At 27.2% G+C, this 19781-nt stretch overlaps 1 protein-coding gene across 1 annotated transcript; it reads left to right on the forward strand.

Moving 5' to 3' along the window:
* Positions 1 to 9163: 9163 nt before the first annotated feature.
* On the forward strand, positions 9164 to 17264 carry GA1 (Terpenoid cyclases/Protein prenyltransferases superfamily protein). The gene is made up of 15 exons (XM_028056828.2): positions 9164 to 9380; positions 10021 to 10092; positions 10190 to 10281; positions 10393 to 10696; positions 10775 to 10958; positions 11179 to 11393; positions 11789 to 11909; positions 12013 to 12125; positions 12247 to 12473; positions 12552 to 12667; positions 14266 to 14364; positions 14458 to 14697; positions 15441 to 15567; positions 16120 to 16314; positions 16895 to 17264. The coding sequence occupies exons 1-15, from the start codon at positions 9242 to 9244 to the stop codon at positions 17099 to 17101; spliced, it is 2451 nt and encodes an 816-aa protein (XP_027912629.2). The 5' UTR covers positions 9164 to 9241; the 3' UTR covers positions 17102 to 17264.
* Positions 17265 to 19781: the final 2517 nt, after the last annotated feature.

The following is a 19781-nucleotide window of genomic DNA, read 5'->3' on the forward strand; positions in this document are numbered from 1 at the left end:
TAATCTCAGTAGAAATGGCACAAGCAAGGAGCATCTTATCAAGTAAATGATCTTCACGTGATTTCAATGGCATGCACTCATACACCAATAATATTTGATCTTTATCAGCACAATATCCAATTGGGTTCACTTGATTTTGATGGTGCAAGGGACTCAACATTGCAAGTTGATCAAGAAAGTCACATTACAACCTCGGTTTTAGCAAAGCTAAATAGATATAGACCTAGTCTGTAACACGCATTGATTAAGATTTGTGAATGCATTAATTTCATGGGATTGGTGGTTGGTGTTCCATTACGTGCTTTGATTTAAGACAAAATTTATGTTTTGTCCAACATCATCTCAAATTTGTTCATATTCCTAGGAATTGAGACAAAACTTTTCCCCATTTCATTTAAATCTATGTGCAGAGACTGTTCCCTTGTAGAGTGTGTGAGTGGTCCTGCATTTTCCCCATAAAACCCCATGTAATGCATGCAAGATAGACAAGTTACAAGATTTCACCGTTGTGAGGGTTCTCTAAAAACAAGCCACGTGTCAACAAATTATTGGAATAATTTATAATTATAGGGAAGCGGAAAGTAATACCCAATTAAGCTTAAGTCAGTCAATGACACAACTTTGATGATACACAGAGAGTCAGGACACAAATGTAAGCCTAGGGGTTTGACTCTCCCATCTTTTAATTTTTTTAATTTTTTAATGGGTATAATATTTTAAATTTCATATAATTATTTTTACAAAATGATTATTTATTTATTATTATTTTTCTTTTTAAAATAATTATGTTTTTTATATTTCATATAATTATGTTTTTTATGGTTTTCATTGTTGAAGTGTATTCTATTTTCTTAAAACAAAATATTTGATTATCATCAATGTTTTGTTTATTATATTGATTTAGAGAGAATAAACGATTGTAATGGAATTACTAATTTTTTTAAATAGATTTGTTGCAATAATATGAAATGAGTTTAATAATTTGTAATTATATAAGAGATTAACCTCTTTAATTTTGAAATATATAGTAATTATTATCATTATTATAATATTTGTATATGTAACTTTTTTCTCTTTTCATTTATTTTTTATTATTCTTGAGATTCTGTGTTAACGATCAGATTCTCTATGTTAACGATTTCGAAGCATATCACTCTAGATTTTAATTAGTAAATAATAAAAATGATTTTGATTTTTTTTCTAAAAATTTAGAATTTTAGTTTTAAAAATTAAAATTCAATTCATATTATTATTTTCTTCATGCACATTAATTATTTAAGAATAATTTAAAAAATATAAAAAGAGACAAAACTAATAATAAATTAGCTATCAATGTCTAATAATTTAATATAAAAAAATTATTAAACAATATTGATTCTGCTAGCTATACCCCCACCCCTAAAACATGTTTATGGTTGGATTCTGACAATAAGCAGCTCTGATTGTAGTGTGGGAACATCTCTGATTTATTGTTTGTTTGGTATTATGTGAATGCATGCAATTGATCTTGAAATCATCACCTCATCTTCTCCAATCAATTGATTACATTGTTGAGTATTATTTGAATGCATTATGCATGCAAGAGATTTGTCTAAATGTGGATGGATTCAGTTGAGGTGATGGGAAAACACCACCAAAAGTTGTTTTCACTTAAAAAATATCTTTTTTCATACCAAAACCATTTCACTAATTAACCACACAGATTATACGTAACATTATCACAAAACTGATTAAACTGAAACACAAGATGCTTATGTTATAATTACAGTATAAAAGAATAATAAGATTAAAGGAATAGTCCTCGGTTTATATCAATTCTCATATAACATTAGTTTCACATGTTTAAAATTAAGTATAGTTCAACATGGGTACTTACTTAGTTTAATATAATCTAAACATTCTTTAACACATTGGGGCCAAAAACTTTTTCTCTGAATACGGAAACAATTGCGGTTGTTAAGGAATACAATCAAGATAAGACTTGTTAATCAAGCAGCAACTTTTCATATTCAAACCATTATTAAAATCAGATTAGACTGTCTTTTCATTGGAAAATTCCGAAGGTGGACTGAGAATAGTGATTTGATTTAAGAAAAAAAGAAAATTGTATGGTTCAATGTTTCGACTTACTTCAAGGAAGAGTTATATGCATGTATCGTTTCTCCACAGTTTATGAAATCTAAAAGTAATAATTACTTTCTCACATTACCTTTTACCTATGAAATCAAACAAAATCTTAGGTAGATATTTGAACATTTGAATTGAGGTTGGGAATATAATTTGAAGCTTGAGTAATGAATGGGACCCTGAGACACTCTCACGCGATTGGATTTAACACCTAACGCAGGGCCAAGTTAATTAAGAGCCATCCATGAAGATCATCTACGCCGACATGAGAGAACTAAGTGTGTTCCTAAGTGAAAGTTTAACAGCATCCACAAACTAATATCATTTTTTTTTCTTCCTTTTGGAGGAAATTTTGAATAATCTTTATTACCTTGTAATGAAATAAAATATTGGATTGATAAAAGAAAATGACTTATGAAGATGAATGCAAGAAAAGATTGGGGAAATGATGGGCACTTGGACAGGGTTAATCGGGTGCATCCATGACTAATCAACAACAGACAATTTAACCTTTACTTGATGGGACTAGGGAAACGTTTGGAGAGTTCAGATTTTAGGCCGAAATACTTTAGAAGTACGCAAACTAAACTTTATTCAATTTAGTTTTTTTTTTTTTATATAAATAGAGGTTTTAAGTTTTATTTCAATCTTAATTTTCATCTCATTTATAAATAAACACTAGATTTTAAATTTATTTTAATTGAGAATCAAACTAGATGTTTTTATTAATTCAACTTTATGTTTGTATAAATAAATACTCTTTAACTTTTAATTTTAAATTTATCCTCCTTTTAGAAATTTTATTTTAAGTATATGAAATTAGAGTTAAACTATATGAGTGTTAGATGTAAATTATTTATTATTTAAAAAAAACATTAGAATTATTTTTTATTTGTTTTAATTGACAAAATTCAATTAAAATGAGATATTTATTTGATGTTTAAGAATTTGACTTTTCTTAATTCTGGTCATTATACTGTTTGATGTAGAATGATTTCTTTTATTACTTTTATGCAGAGCAAGTGTTAAATCTTAAAAGATGACATATATCAAGAACAGAAAAATTAACAATTAAAAGAGAGAAAAAAAAATTAGAGAATTATCATCCAGATCAAGGGAATTGTGCAAGAAACATTTTTAGTTAAATAATTTATTCTCAAAATTAACTATTAATTAAATTAACATTTCCTTTAGCTTAAAAAACATTTTTAAAGATTATATATTGATATAAAATTATTTAAAATATATAATATATTTATTAAATATATATAATAAAAGTATTTTTCAAAGTATAAAAATATAACAATATGAGTAAATTGATTATTATTATTATATGTTATTTATTTTTAGTAAATTTTTACGCAATCGATCAATATATATAATTATAATATAAAGGTTGAATTGTCTAAAATTATATTTTATAAGAAGTTATTAATAGTATAATAGTTAGTCTAATTTATATTATTAATAATTTTAGATAAAAAAATTGTAATCATTTAATTGTAAATTTATATTAATTTAATTATTTGTACAAAATCTATTGACATTAAGATATAGTCAGCCATGCACCATGGTTGGAATTGATATTTTATATTAGAGATATGTTTTAAAGTCAACAAAGAATAATAAAAAAAATATATAGAAGGATTTGCAACAATTCATAAACCAAAAACAAGTTGGTACGTAAAACAAATTATTTTTGATGTTTAAAATATATAAGGACTATTAGAAGTTGATTTGCAATTATTGTTTTTTCAGTTTTTTTTTTTTTCAAATTTCAAGTAGTGAACAATTATTCTTTATAGTGAAAATTTTTGCTCAAACTTTCTCATTCAAGTAACAATATTCATTTTTGAAGCTATAACTTGTGATGTAATTAAAAAGAAACGTCAAAATAATTTCTCTGAAAGAAAAATTTGAGATTCCGTACTCAACAGTGACTTGTTGTTCGTGGATTAATTAATTAATATATATATAGAAGGTAGTTAGTTAAGATAATGAAAATCTATAATATAGATAAGTATGCCTATTCATTAATCACTAATCAGGTATGTATGTTACTATATTATACAAAAATAAAACAGAGTGATTATGACACTTTCATATGTTAATGTTATGTTATGGGTGAAATAGATAAGTATTAACACGACATTGCCCATCCCTAGCCTCCTACTCCTCTATGTAAATCGTGCATGTCAGACTCGCATGGACTCTTCAAATTATACTTGTAAAATACAAATATCTGTTTTAGATTATATGTGTTTCTATTGTATTGTTTTGGGTTAAAAATAAAATTTATATTGTTTAAAGAGTTTTTTTTTTTTTTTAAAAAAAAAGACAAACATAAAGTGTATTAAACTAGAGGTATATGTTGTTAGGATTCATAAAAATGTGTTTTGTGAGTGTGAAGTTGGAGAATGAAGGAGGAATGTTAGTGATTAAAGAAAAGTTTGATCTATGAAGTGTTTGATAATGAGGAGTAGTGAGTAGGGGTATTTTATTGAAGAGTGAAGACAGCATATAAAGCAACAAGATCGTGATGCTATGGAGAGGCGACAATGTACACTCCGGCTTGTAGTGCTGCTTTCTAACCTGGAATCTCTACCCGAACCACAGATTTGATGCTTCTCTTATCCCACCAACAAACTCTAATAAATAATTAACTTTTGTCTTAGTCCTTCATGTACAATTTTCTGCCACAATAATGCACATGCTCCTCCCACATTTAGACAACTTCCACATCTCATTTCATTCAAAAGTACTATACCAATCATATGTGCTTACATATCAATCTCTCATCAATTCTCATTTCACCATTAATTTCTCATTTCAGTGTTATGATGACAATTGTTAAAAAAATAAAATAATTTAATAAAAAATATGTGTTTTAAGGTTTTATTTTTTCTTTTCTTTTCGATTCTTAATAAGCTTCTAGCAATGAATGTTATCATTCATTTACTTTAATATTAACAAAAGTTAACATGATCTTATTTGGAGTAAGTTTTGTCTATCTAGGAAGTAGCACTCTTGAGTTAAAACATGGAAAATGAGAGATTAATGAATTAGCCACTTTAGTTCATGTGACAACAATCAAATTATAGTCTGTCTCTGCTAAAACCAAAACACACTTTTTGAAGTTGCTAGCATTTTAAAATAATATAACTAAATTATACGTAGCTATAACTTTTTTTTAGATTAAAATAACTTCTTTACTATTAGTATAATTCACATTCAAAATTAAACATTTGATAATTATGTTAATAACAGCTGTTATGTGTGTTTTTGCTTTTATTTTAAGTAAGAATATGAGAAAAATATTTAGTCTCATTTTATTTTAATATTTAAATCACATATATATATATATATATATATATATAAAATTATTTACTCAAAATACATTTAAATATAAAATATTATATGTATATGAATAACATTTTGAAATTTTGATTTAATATTGAAATTGTGTTATTTTTAATGTTTGGATAAGTTGAAATTAAAAAAAAATTGAATAAAAAATATATTCTTACATTAAAATTGTTTGGTATTAATCCATCACTAATAAATATTTGTTTAATGTTTTATTTTCTTGGATTAAATTAAAAACTAATATCATGTATGGGAGTTCAAATTCAATTAATGATATTTATGTCAGAGCATATCATAATAATAATTTTTTTTTTGTTATGCCAAAGGAGTGTTGTCAACACAATTTTTTTACATGTATTCTGCACATTTTTGTACTGTATATGGACTAAAATTTATTAAAACCCAAATTTGTTAGGCTCCTGATGAATTAAAATAACAAAACAAAATGTTACACTGAGATTATGTTATATAAATTATAACTTTCTTTTGTTAACATGAATACCTTAATAAAATTAGAATAGATATGAAAACTTTTCTTTTAAATATTTGATATAATAATAATCATATATATATATATATATATATATATATATATTCTTTTAGTGTTATCTTAATTTTTTTACATCATTGATTAATATCCCAGTTTAAAAAAAAGGACAAATTAACTTTAAATCAATAATTTAATGTTACACTTTATGAAAATTTTCACAATTATATTAATTTACAATGTTTAGAAGATTATATTGAATTTAAATATTTGAAATTAAAATTACCATATGATATTATATGATATTATCGAAAGACCATAGAAAATTATATTCTTTCTATTTTAAATTTAACTTATTTTAACATCAATAACTCTACATTCATACCCAAATAATTATAACTTTTGTTATAATTAGTTGATACGAAAGTACGAGAACCTTACAAGGATAATATAAAATGTTAAGGATGTTCAACATAGCTTTCAAGAAGACAAACCTACAACATTTCATGATTACAACCTCAATATCAGAGTCACATATCCCCCAGAACCCTACATCTTATAAAGGAAATACATCTTTTCCTAACCCAAACCCATATGCAAACCAAAAATAATAATAAAAAATAAAAAACTTAACTTAAATTTCCACAACTTTTTGACTAGATTATAACTTAAAAAAAAAAAACACGACGAAATGAAAGAAAAAAAAAATCCATTGAACTTATAAGATGTAAAGAGATGCTGAATTAGAAAAAAAAAATGTTTAACATTAAACTAAAATTAAAATATAAATATCATTTTTCATTTAATCTTTAAATATTCTCACCTAATACTTATAAAAATACATCATTTCTATATATATATATATATATATAATATTGAATTCAAAAGAACCAATTATTTATTTAACATAAAAGGTTATTATATAAATTTAGTAGAAAAAAATAAAACAGATGATCAATCTACTCTAACCTGTACCTATCAAATATAGTAGAGAAAAGTAAAACAGATCATAAACTGACAGCCGCATCAATTACTTTTAAGTTAGGAAGAGAGTCGGACCAACATTATTGTCTTTCATTTGTTATTATTTTTCATAAAAAATATCTAAAAATATGAAAATAATAAGTAAAATTATTATGGTTAAATTTTTAACAAGATAAATAATAATATCAACTCAATTTATTTTAAAAAATATTTTAAATTCATATTTATATTTATATTTAAATTAAATTATTAATTAAACTTGCTTATTTAATTTTATAGTGTAAAGTTGTCATTTTTCTTAAGTTAATCCACCATTAATTGACACAAACTTGTACTTTTAACCCATTAACAGAAGTAATAACACAAGGTAGATTAACCTTATCTCAATTTATTTTTTCAAACAAATATATTTATATATAAAAAAATATTTTTAGATATGATAGACACTTTAAACTTTCACTATTTTAGTTTGTATATTCATAATTAAAATGAGTGGTTTACAGTGTCTTCAATATATGTTTTAGATAATGCGATGTGCGCCTATATAATCTTCTTATTACTTATCCATACAATATCTCATACAATAAATTATACAACTTAAAAGAAAAAAAGAGGTGTGAAATGTAAGAAATGATGGAACAGAGAAATATATGAATATTATCATTCTAAAGGTATACAATAAAAGGTATATAGGTACGGGATAAAAAAAAATAATGTATGTAAAATAAACTTTTAATTCTTCATGCTAATTTAAGTTTTACCTCAATCTATTTTAATTAATGATTTTATATTATTAGTTTATTATACACAATATTAAAAATAGATATTAAAGTATTATATGTTCAATTCTAATTTAATTATGATGAAACACAAGATTGATGTCTTTCCAAGTCAAAAATATCAAACTGAATTTTAAATCATCAAAAATAATAAAATGCAAGAATGATATCATATATAATGTATATAAAACATTGGAATAGTAATTATGCATAATATTATAATACTATAAGAATAATGATTTATGAACACCAAAAGAAGCATATCCCTGGCGAGATAAAACAAAAATAGCATTAATATACTAATGTTGTTTCAATTTTCAATTCATGTTTTTTGAATTTTTTTAATTAATGTTGTTTGAATGCATTAATTGTTTCGATTAACGTCTTCTCTATTAATGTACTTTCAATTAATTATTTATGATAAAATTGTAATCTAATAATTTGATTTATTAAAAAATAATTTATTATCACATCCATAAAATTGTTCACAAATTTTCACAAAATTTATTTTTTAACTTCCTCCGCTTTCATCTTTTCATTCTTTAAAATAATGAATTTCATATTTTTCTATCTGACCTTTCAAATTCATTCGTTCAGTCTCTTTCAAATTTATCATTGGAAACTAATCCATCATTAAAAAGCAAACACATTGAAACTATACAGTGTAGTTGATTCTAATAAATGAATTTTGACCTAAAAACTATTAGTGATATTTTATTTTATTTATAGGACAAAAAAATTTCATAAATATTATAGTATAATTGATAATTTATTTGATGCAAAAAAAGAAAAGTTAAAAAATAATTAAATAATAAAATAATTTTAGATGTTTAATACTTTATTACTTAAATAGTTGATATACTAAATTATTTTTTCTATTTGTTGTTTTTTATGTTAATTTAAGTTTGTTTTTTTTTACATTTAATTGTATTTTAGTTTTTAACAATATTAAAATAAAAGAAATGATTAAAAAAAATCTACAACAACATTAAAATTATCTTATTATTTAATTATTTATTAATTTAATGTTTATTAATTATTTTTTATATTAGATATTTAGATATTAGTTACAACCATAATGTGTTAAATTTCTTTTAACATGTTAAGTCAGATATAATATTTAAAGATATACATGAATATTATTTATGAATAATATTTATTATTCATGTACATAAAAAAGATGTAAATGAATACTAGTTACAATGAACCATAATATTTTTAATGTATTAAATTTTTTTAACATGCTAAACGAGATTTAAAGATATACATGAATATTATTTATGAATAAGAGGTGAAAGAAAAAAAAAAGAAAAAAAAGAAATGGTAATAGGAAAAGGACAGGAGTACCCTTAATTGTTTAGTTTTAGATGATGCCATGCAACCATTAGCGGGAATCTCCTGGGAAACCATTTGTCTGCTTGCCTCTCCTTTGCCTTTTAAACTCTGCCTTTCTCTCCATAGCCAAACAGAAATTATTTTGAATCAACTCACACACACCATGGCTTCTCCCTTCTCCACCCACTGTCACCTTCCTTCTTTCTCTTCTTCTAACCATTTCCCTCTTCCATCACCATCATCACCATCTTCTTCTTCTGCTTCTTTTATTTTTCTTCACCACTTCTCCAAATCCTCTCTTGGTAAGTCTCTTATGTATGTGTAATAATTTTCCCTATTCATTTCTTGTACCCTCTTCTCAATCATCACCTTCTCTTTCTTGATTCCACTTGTTTCACCCCAACAATGTTTTTGCCCATTTCTTAACCAACTCTACTATTTTCTTTTTGTTTTAAGATTGTAATTGAGCTGTATGTTTCTGCTGATCAGAAAAAAACATGCTCTATTACCAAAGAATGTGAAAACACAAACAGTTTCAACTTATCTTCTGGAAAACCATAGAAACCAAATGGTGCATAAACTTCATCAAAGAATTATTACAATACTTATTTTCTTTCACTATTCATACTTCTCTTCTGGCATATGTGCATGGCTTCTTTCTGTGCTGATTAGGAACTTAATATTTTTTAATCAATTTCGTTAAGAACATAGAGGTTCCGATTCTGTAACTTTCAGCTCAATATTTCATTGTCAAGCGGGCTAAAGTTACTAGATTAGATGCGATGTCTCTTGTTTTCTGCTCGTCCACCAAAAGAACAAAATAGTATAAAATGAAACAAAACAAGGGTGGAATAGTGTTTTACTGCAAGTGACATAGCACTTAATTCCAACCAACAAAAGTAATTTACTGAAATATTTGTATCATTTTAATTTTATATGTAGGTTCTGTGTTGTCCGATACTAGCGACAAACAAGAGATAAGATGCAGAGCTATATCGAAGCCACGAACGCAAGGTATGATTGAGTTTCTTAATTAGCTTTTTTCCTTTAATCGAACAGTTTAATATTAATTACTTTTTGTTAAACCAATGTTATGTTGTTGGTTATGCAGAATATTCAGAGATACTCCAGGGTAGTCTAGCAATGTTAAAGTTGCGTGAGATTAATGTGGAGGATGACATAGAAGAGGAGCAAGACAATGGGGTGCTTTAACTTTCTCACTTCTCTGTTTTGTGCCTTTCTTGATGACATTTTTTAATCATTCTTTTTACACATGCAATTTCTTTTTTGCAAAAACAACATTGTTGAAAAAAGGTTTTGGTGGCAAAAGAGATCAAGAAGAGAGTGGACACTATCAAATCGATATTGAGTTCATTGGAAGATGGAGAGATAACTGTGTCTGCTTATGACACTGCTTGGGTTGCTCTGGTAAAAGATGTTAATGGAAGTGGTGCCCCTCAATTTCCAGCGAGTTTAGAATGGATAGCAAAAAACCAACTTCAGGATGGATCATGGGGTGATAATGAATTGTTTTCGGCCCATGATCGGATCATAAACACGTTGGCTTGTGTTATTGCATTAAAGTCATGGAATATGCACCCTGAAAAGTGTGAGAAAGGTAGTACTATAATATATAAGTTCTACACGCTGACTTAATAAAAGTTAATTAGTAACAAGTTTGGTTAATGTTACGCAGGAATGGCATTTTTTAGGGAGAATCTTAACAAGCTTGAGAACGAGAATGTGGAGCATATGCCAATTGGGTTTGAAGTAGCTTTCCCATCACTTCTTGACCTGGCTCGTGGGTTGGAAATCGAAGTGCCTGAAAATTCCCCAATCCTGAACAAAATCTTTGCAATGAGAAACGTAAAACTTACAAGGTACCATAGTTGTGGTCATGATTATGCTTGCCAGCGAGCTGGTATGTGCCCATGTCTATTTTGATAATAGATTCAAAGCAACCTTATCTTGCAACTCTTTTTCTGGGAAAGTATACAAATAAAATTAAGAGTCATAACTTTTTTAATTTATTACATGTACTGCAAAAACTCCCTTTAACGTGTGTGTCATTATTCTGTGGGCCTTGTTGTGTGGGGATAGAATACCAAGAGAGATGATGCATAAAGTGGCCACAAGTCTGCTTCATAGCTTGGAGGGGATGTCAGACCTGGATTGGAATTCACTTCTGAAACTGCAGTCTCAAGACGGGTCTTTCTTGTTTTCTCCGTCCTCCACCGCTTTTGCTCTCATGCAAACCAAAGATCAAAATTGTCATGCTTACTTGAATCAAATCGTGCAGAGGTTCAATGGTGGAGGTAAATTCTCATTTTTATCTTCCTTTCACATAACTATACCTCTTCTTCATCACATTTTTGTTTCACTTCTACCAAAGTTTTAAACAAATTGTTGTTTCAATTTTATCTGCTAACATTGAACTTTTAGGAGCATCTCGGGACCACAAGTTTGCACACACAATTACAATTACCGCATTGCATTATATTTATCTATAACTTTCTCATGTATCATGAAGCGTGACAAGTTTATCTTGTGGTCATAATTTCAAACCTTGATGTATTTTATATAGCGTTATTATTCCTTTCTTTATAATTTGGTTTACCATTATTAATGTGGGTGAGTTTCAGTCTAATTTTCATTTCCACCACGTTTTTACAAATCTAGTAGTAAATGATTGTTTGTTGTTTCTATACAGTTCCAAATGTGTATCCAGTGGATTTGTTCGAACATATTTGGGTGGTTGATAGGCTGGAACGCCTAGGAATATCTCGGTATTTTCAGCAAGAGATCAAAGACTGCATGAGCTATGTTAATAGGTAATTTAATAATGGTCACAGTTCTCAGTAATATTTTATAATGCACCTTGGAACAATGAAACAGAGGTGTGGCATGCTAAGCAATTCTAATTTATGGCATCAGATATTGGACCGAAAAGGGTATTTGTTGGGCAAGAAACTCAGAAGTTCAAGACATTGATGACACAGCAATGGGTTTCAGATTACTGAGATTACATGGCCATGAAGTTTCAGCTGGTAAGTAAAAAGGATAATTATTAAGAAAGTACATTATTAAGAAAATTGTTATGTTGCATAGAAATGTAAATACTGAAATGGAAGCATGTTATTTAATTGGAGTGATTTTGACATTTGACAGATGTGTTCAAGCACTTTGAGAGAAATGGTGAATTTTTCTGTTTTAAGGGACAAAGTACACAAGCTGTGACAGGGATGTTCAATCTGTTAAGGGCGAGTCAAGTAATGTTTCCCGGAGAGAAGATTCTAGAAGATGGGAAGAAGTTCTCCTCAAAATTTTTGGGGGAGAAGAGAGGCGCAAATGAGCTGGTAGATAAATGGATCATAATGAAAAACTTAGCTGAAGAGGTAAAAGAAATGATAGTGATTGGAGTAATAATGAAGTTTTTGTTAGTGACATTGAAGTTAAGAGTGTGATTTTGTTAGGTGGCATATGCATTGGACCTGCCATGGTATGCAAGTTTGCCTCGAGTGGAGACAAGATTCTACATTGATCAATACGGCGGTGAGAGTGACGTATGGATAGGCAAGACCCTTTATAGGTACTTTGCACTTTCCTTCATTCTTTCATCTTCATTTATTTTTTTCATCCATTCTCTTTTGTTTTTACATTTTCACTCTAAAATACATTTTTACATGTTCATATAAGCTACTATTAATCAAATGATGTATTTTTACAGTGTACAATATTTTTTAAAAAAATATAATTTTTGTCATTTAAGACTCATTTAAGTTTATAATATTAAGGAACTTAATTGAATAGATAACATAAAATATTTTTGTACCCTCGTATAATTAAAAAATATTTATTAAAGGATGTGTTCGATGAATTTTATAATAACTAATAAACAAAAAAACTAATCTTTATTTGACTGTTGTTATATAAAAGATTATATTGGGTAATTGTGCATAAAATAATCCCAATAATTAATGTGTTAATAGATGTTATTATTTTTATCATAGGATGGAGCATTTTGATTTTAAAATAATTTATGATATAATCTAATTAGTTAATCATTCATAATAATTTTGTTGTCTTCTATAACAACTACCTTAAAAATGATCAATTATGTCAACTGCATTAGAATGTTATATTTTCAAATATATAAGAGATTAAAATACTCTTCTTATTGTGATGTGTGAGAATAATATTTTAACTAGAAATCCTTCTTTATAATAGTTTACTAATTCAATCTTCAAATTTTGGTGTTAAATTATAGTCAATAATTTTTAAAAAAAATATAAAAATAATTATTGTTGGTATTTTAAAAAATAATTTTTTATAATTTATAACACAATTTTGGTTATAAAATGTAATCTTATAAAATTATTTGTCATTTATTTGACAAATTAGAATAAAACAGTGACAGGGACATACCCATTTATAATGTTGTTGGTGGTTGGATCATCAATTTCTTAGCTTGAGACAAATAGATATAATAAAAAACCTCAAAATGAATTCACAAACAAAGTTTTTGCCTCCGCTGTTTGAATTAGAGTTTTTCAGTATCACAAATGTAAATTTATAGTAAAAATAATTCATTAAATATTTTCAAACACTTCAAATAAAAATAGTTTATTCTATTTTCATTGTCCTTATAAGTAGAGTATACAAAATTAAATTAAATATTAGTTTATCTTTTATATACTTTATTTATATTTTATTTTTTTTAAACTATATTTGTTATTACTATTATTATATTTAACTATGCACAAATATGGTATAAGACTAATCACATAAATAAATAAACAAACAATAAGATAAGATTACCATAGTATGTAAGACTCATATTTTAATCTTTTAAACGTGCTATAATATATATATATATATATATATATATATATATATATATATATATATATATATATATATATATATATATAAAATAAAAGTTACTTTTCTGGACATTATATGCCTTAACTTTTCTAAGTTCTGTCTGTAACATCTTGTAAGGATGTTTAAAGTTTGCAATGTTTATTAAATAAACTGAAAATTATAGTTTATTAAGTAAGTGTTTGATTAAAGCCTGCAAATTAGGGTATTTTATGCTTGAATTATAATATATTATTTTGCATAATTAGGATTTATTATATAAGTGGGTGTTTAACTAAATCTTCCCTAACTACTTTTTGGATACAGGATGCCCTATGTGAACAACAACAACTATCTGGATCTTGCTAAAGTAGATTACAACAATTGTCAAGCAATGCATCTAATGGAGTGGGGAAGGATTCAGAAGTAAGAACCTTCGATCCATAGCATAATGCTTCAAATCTATTTCTTCGTTCTTCATTCTTTATTGTCATGTTTTTATGATGTTTGATTCTTCAGGTGGTACTCAGAATCTAGATTGGCAGAGTTTGGAATGAACAGAAGAACTCTTCTGTTGGCTTATTTTCTGGCAGCAGCGAGCATATTTGAACCAGAAAAATCTCATGTCAGGCTTGCTTGGGCCAAAACCACAATCTTACTTGAGACCATAACATCCTATGTTAGTGATGCAGAAATGAGGAAAACTTTCATGAAAAATTTCAGTGACTGCATTAGCAGGCGTGACTACTCCATTGGCTGGTAAATTTTCTCATTCCAGTTCTTAAAAATATTGAAACATCTTATTTGTTAACTAAAGTCTTGCATGTGCGTGATCTAGTAATAGAATGAAAGTGAGAATATTTCAACACTCAAGTCAACCCTTGTATAGTTAAGATGAGATATTTAAGGTTCACATCAATGTGAACAAGTGAGAGAAATTCTTTCCTTCCTAAGAGGCGTGAACAAGTGAGAGAGATTCCTATATTAACTAATAATATGATTAAAATAGTGTAAGTGAAAGACAATTTTTACTTTACTAATTCCAAATTTATATTTTAAGAATAAGATTCACAATTATTGAATCCTATAAATTTGATGTTTATTATGTTCGGTTTAATTTTACTCATGGATTAATTTGTGATTCAAACTGAAGTTCTTGAATATTTTGAGTGAAATGTTGAATTTAGGAGTTTGGCTTAATTGTTCATTTTTTGTAAGGAAAAAGGATATTTAGGATCATGAAAGACTTATTATGTTGGCGTTTTTGACATGGACAACATATGACCAAGTCATGTCCTCGTGACAAACATTTTTCTCTTTCTTTCCGTTAACCAATTATTTTGTAGACATCAAAAAATGCCAAGGCCACCCAGAGTGGTGGAGTTGCATTGTTGCTAACTTTTATTCTAAAATGAATTTATTATCTAAATTATCTGTTTCAGTATAAGTATATTATTGAGTAATTAAAGATAATTATTTTATGTGTTTGGATGCACGAACAGGAGGTTGAACAGGAACAGAACAGGAGGACATGGACTTGTGGAAACTTTGGTCACTACCATAGATCAAATATCTTGGGATATACTTGTTTCTCAAGGTCATGAAATTGGATATGATATGCATCGCTCTGTGAGTCTACCATCTCTTACTAAATAAATAATATCATTTCAGTCAAACTTTATTTTTCTCGATAAAAGATTTTACACCTCCAACTCTGCAAAATATATGAACTTAATATTTTCTTGAACTATATGGTAGTAGTACTTTTCTTTTATTTTTATATATAAAATGAAATCTCATGTTGTCTCTATGAATAAAGTAGGGGTGTAAACTTTTTTTACTGGAATGGCAGTTCCGGACATGAACATGACGTAGTGATTAAGAAATAAGCAATTTTAAAGATTTCGATGTAACAATGTTGTCAGGTTTTGAAAAGTAAAAGGTAAATAGTTAATCTGCACTGCAGCAGAATTGAGTTGAGGCTCCGTCACCTTTGACATTTCTCACAAATATAATGATTTGAGTAGGAGTAGGCAATGAAAAGGAATGATGGGTTGGAAATTGGAATTGAAAACAAAAATGGAGAATCAAACATGAGTTGACCATTACAACCACCAAATCATAGTACTGGTTCCAATGTCTTAACCATTTTGATTTTTCTTTTGTGTGATGTTATTATAGTGGGAAAAGTGGCTTTCAAGTTGGCACAAAGAAGGAGACAAATGTGAAGGACAAGGAGAGCTTTTGGCGCAGATAATAAACCTATGTGGCGGGCATTGGATTTCAGAGGATCAAATGTTCGATCCTCAATATGAGACTCTCCTTCAACTCACTAACTCACTCTGCCATACTCTCTATTCTCATCAAAAGGACACGGTCAGTGACAGAGCAACCATTATTTCATATCCTATGACAAATGCTACCTACTTTCCAAACCTTCATCTTTTGGCTCTATTCCCTTAATGCATTTGTTTTTTTTCCTTACCTTCTCCACTTTCTCTCTCGACCATAAAAAAGCATGCTAGGAATTATTATTACACATGATCTTCTAGTGTGCCTAAAAAGATGCATACTTTGGATTATTGTTACTAGGAAAGTGAACTCAGCAGCTTTAAGGAAAAGGGTTTAGGACAGCACAAATAAATACTAAAAAAGGGTTCAACCCAATGGCCAATTGCCTACTGCACCAGATTTGGTTTTCTTAAAATAATCATAATTCAGACACTGTGAACAGAATGCATATATAATATATACCATTTCATTTATGTATTGCATAATTGAAATTGTTATTTATTTCAATAGCACCCAACACAAGACTTTGTCCTTTAATGCAGTAGTGCACTATGCACCGTTTTTAGGTTTGGTGTTCATTTTTAAAATAATATACACTGTATGCAAAAAATAAGATTTTGTTAGTAACCATTGTGTTCTTTTGGAATAAAATAAAATTCATCAGGAATCGGAGAGCAAGAACTTCCCAGAAGTTGAGTCGAAAATGCAAGAACTGGTGCAATTGGTGTTCCAAAAATCTCCATCTGGCATTGATTTCAATATCAAGAAGACTTTTCTCGGTGTGGTGAAGAGTTATTACTATGCAGCTTTCTGTGATTCAAGGACCATCAACTTCCACATTGCCAAAGTTCTGTTTGATAAAGTTATTTAAATGTTTACTTGAAGAATAGTACTAGACTTCTCCATCATCGTTGTGAATATTTTTCTTCCGTTATTCTCGAATGAAAGGAAAAGATTCAGATGTTGCAGCTCCATGAATAAGTCCTTATTCAGTTTTAACTTTTAAGGTGCAGAGATCTATTTATTTCCTGTCTTATTATCATCCTGAAATATTGTTTTTCAAGTACTACTTTTTCCTTTATCTTTTTAGGTATTATTCCAAATGAAACCTTGTCTACTAATAAAATTTATTCAAATTGTATTCATTTTTGTGTCATGCATTTATTAAAAGTATAAATATTCATTAGATTTAGTTATATGAAGATGGATTGTTTATTAAAAAAATAATTATAGTTTCAAAATTATCATTCTATTTTTTTTTTTCATTTTTCTACTTTTAAATATTTTATAGGAACACAATAATATTAAAATTATTTTCAATGATTCCTATATATATATATATTTGAAGGCAAAAATTAAAAATTTAGTATTATTATAATTAAAAGCATTTATTTCTGTTTTCAAATCCAGCCGCTTTTAATAGTGTTCATTTCGGTTCATTTTATTTTTAATCTGCACATATAATTAAAGATAGAGTTTTACTAGCTATAAAGTTATCCATCGATAAGGAAAAGGAAAAAAAATCCTATTTAAAAAAAATAAAATTGAGTATTAAACAATATATTTAAGAATAAAAAATGTATTTAAATAATATTATTAATACACTTTTATTCAAACGTACCAGACTTATAAAAGAATAACAGTTTTCAAATGAATAATATTGTATAATTAATAAATTTATAATATTATTAACTTAATTCTAAGTTTTTTCAGGTTATGATGTGCACATTTTACTTTCTTTCTTTTTTAATTCAATTGTGTCAATTAGAAATCTCTTATTTATTTCAATTACACAATGAAAATAGTCCATTAATATTTCATGAGAGATCTAATAGATTTTAATAATGTAACAAATACGTTGTATATGATAGTTAGTTTGACTTAAATTGAAGATTTGGTTCTTTTGGAATGATAAGATGAGGGAGAAAAGTTACAATTAAGCTATGATAATTTCAGTGTGTCAAGTCAAGTAATATGCCAACTATCATTATCTTGGTAAAGGTTTAAAGACATATTACTATGCATGACTTCATCATTTTCTTGTAAATGATACATGGGTATGAAACATTTTAACATGACTAGTTAAGCATTACAAATATCATACCATGATAATGTTTATCTTATGAAAACTTTTATGATGTGTTAGGATGAGACGAGGTAATTACTTTATTTGAGAATTTAAAATTTGTTTGAAGTAAAATGATTTATTTGGATGAGAAAATTAAAAATAAAAATAAAAAAATAATAGAATTTTAAATTTATTCAAAAAAAAATTAAATTCCATAAATTGTGAAAATTCTCCTTGGTTATAATGAAAAAAGTTCACAAGTCTAAAAAGATTACTCATATTGGCTTTTAGCTTGGGCGGAATCATCTTGACATCTAGTTTGAGTCGACTCGGATCAACTATGAGCCCAAACTAACTTGACTTAATGTTTGGTCAAAGTCGAAGTTCTAGTCGACTAGGCCTGAGTCAATGGTTGAGTAGAATGGACCTAGGTTGCAAGTCAACCTGATCAACCTGGGTTGAAGGTTGAGTCATGTCAATCCAGGTCGATTTAGCATAAATAGAAGGTCAAGTCAATTCTACATAAACTGAAGGTCAAACTGATGTGGTATAAACTGAAGGTCGAGTTGAGTTGGCCCAAGTTGAAGGTCGAATAGAATCCGTCCAAATCGAAGGTCGAGCCGAGCTGGTCAAGTTGAAGTTGAGACGAGTCATCCCAAATCGGAGGTCAAGCTAACTTAAGTCGGGTTCAAAAATGGAGTTAAATTTGGCTTAAGATATAAATTAATTTGTTTTATTCAAATAATAAAACATTAATTACTTTATTCAAACAAAATATTTAAAAAGAGAACAAAATTCAATCATAAGTAATTCAAATATTATATATTTCAATTTCTTAAAATTATTGGAATTCATCTATCGAAGTTAAAATATTTTGAAATAAACTTTAAAAGAAAATAATGAATGATTCTATTTGAATTTTTCTCTCTCCCCTCTACTTCTACAAATTCTAATATGTATTTTATGTTAGTGAGACAAAATCGTTATTTGTTTACTCATCTCGTTATTCAAGTGAGTTAATCAATCTTTAGGTTTTGGAAGTGTGGTTTTAGTTTCAATAGAACTGTTATTAAAAAAAGAAGAAGCATAGTTAGAATGTTCGTTGTAGAGATAATTAAAATAACACAGAAAATTTACAAGCGGTTGTAAAGATAATAGTTGTAATATATGATGTATTGTAGTGGTGCTTGGACTTTTATTAAGAAATATTAGTAAATAGAAAATGTAGCAATACCAACATTCTTTTTTTATTTTTTTATCTTATTTCTTTCTTTCTTGAAGAAAGTTTTCAAGATTGCCACAATTACTTGATAATAGTAACTCATTAATGATAATATTTTATATATGTAATCTAACATAAATAAAAAGCTTAAAGTTCAATTTTTTTTACAAAATTGATAAAAGACGACTTCCAAAATTAAGTGGGACTAGTTCAACATTATTTAACTATACACATGTATGCTTCAAAATTTATAATTAAAAA

The sequence above is a fragment of the Vigna unguiculata genome, chromosome 1, assembly GCF_037176805.1.
Source record: "Vigna unguiculata cultivar grain cowpea cultivar isolate G323 ecotype 2 chromosome 1, ASM3717680v1, whole genome shotgun sequence".
In the NCBI taxonomy this organism is placed as follows: Eukaryota; Viridiplantae; Streptophyta; class Magnoliopsida; order Fabales; family Fabaceae; genus Vigna; species Vigna unguiculata.